Source organism: Cyprinodon variegatus, unplaced genomic scaffold (assembly GCF_000732505.1).
Source record: "Cyprinodon variegatus isolate N-32 unplaced genomic scaffold, C_variegatus-1.0 Scaffold576, whole genome shotgun sequence".
NCBI lineage: Eukaryota > Metazoa > Chordata > Actinopteri > Cyprinodontiformes > Cyprinodontidae > Cyprinodon > Cyprinodon variegatus.
The window spans coordinates 262,954-263,910 of record NW_015151029.1 but is presented as its reverse complement, the minus strand read 5'-3'; the positions used below and the strand labels follow the sequence as shown (position 1 = coordinate 263,910).

General features: G+C 37.2%; 1 protein-coding gene across 1 annotated transcript in view; it reads left to right on the top strand.

Annotated features, from left to right (window-relative positions):
* Positions 1-957, top strand: part of LOC107095820 (ribosomal protein S6 kinase alpha-5-like) — a 36,786-nt gene continuing 35,829 nt past the window's right edge. The window contains exon 1 of the mRNA XM_015392145.1: positions 1-255. Within this exon, the coding sequence (XP_015247631.1) occupies positions 186-255 (70 nt within the window). The 5' untranslated portion in view covers positions 1-185. The remainder of the gene's footprint in view (positions 256-957) is intronic.

The window sequence follows — 957 nt, the reverse complement described above, 5'->3', positions numbered from 1 at the left end:
TGCTTCCTCCAGAGCTTCCCCGCGGCCGGGGCTTGCAGAAAAAAAGAAAAGATAAAATATATAGACTTATTTATCCGTCAAGCTCACCGTGGGCGACTCTTTTCTGCTTTTGCATGATAATTCCACAAACCAGTCTGAAAGACGAGCCTAATCTCCTCTGAACATAATAGGGACACGAAATTACAATGCCATCCCCAATGGAGGGATCTTCCAGAGAAGGTGACCTGTTTACTGTGAAACATGAGCTGAAACATGGTAAGTAAACTGTCAGCCTGCTGAAACTTAGCGCAGTATAATGTAATTTGGAGTCATATACGTATATATTTAATGTATACAGACGTCACAGGAGAAATGATTCCAGGTTAGCTTGCAGGAGTCAACTGTCACTGTCAGTTGGGCGTTTGAAGTGAGCGCTAACACGAGCGTCGACGTTACTTGGAAATAGCAGAAAGACTAAAGATGTCCCGTTAACGCTGCTGAAACTCATGCAAACTACGGTTATCTATGCGGGTTAAAAACTGCAGCTAACTGCTAACCACGGTGTTCCTATTAGCTTAAACTGATACTAGAGACAGCCTGTTATAAGGTTGTATCAGAGCAAGCATCAATACTGTGCTAAGTTTAACACCTTCAATATAACTTGTTATGTATTAGCAACTAGCATTAGCAACTAAAGTACAAAGACACAAATAATGGGTTATTTTTTATTCAATTAAATGATTAAGACAGTATAACTACACCTATAAGCTCCACTGTAAAAAAAAAAAAAGATATTTATCTGAAACATAATATACCTTAAGGTTAAATTATATAAGAAACATGTTTTCATTAATCTTGTGCATTGTTATCTTCTCACAGAAATAGGTCTAACAAGTAACAACACATAAAATAAATAAAAGTTGTTACTGTCATGGTTGCCTCAAACACTTCCATTTTCAGTGTAAATTATGTTGGATT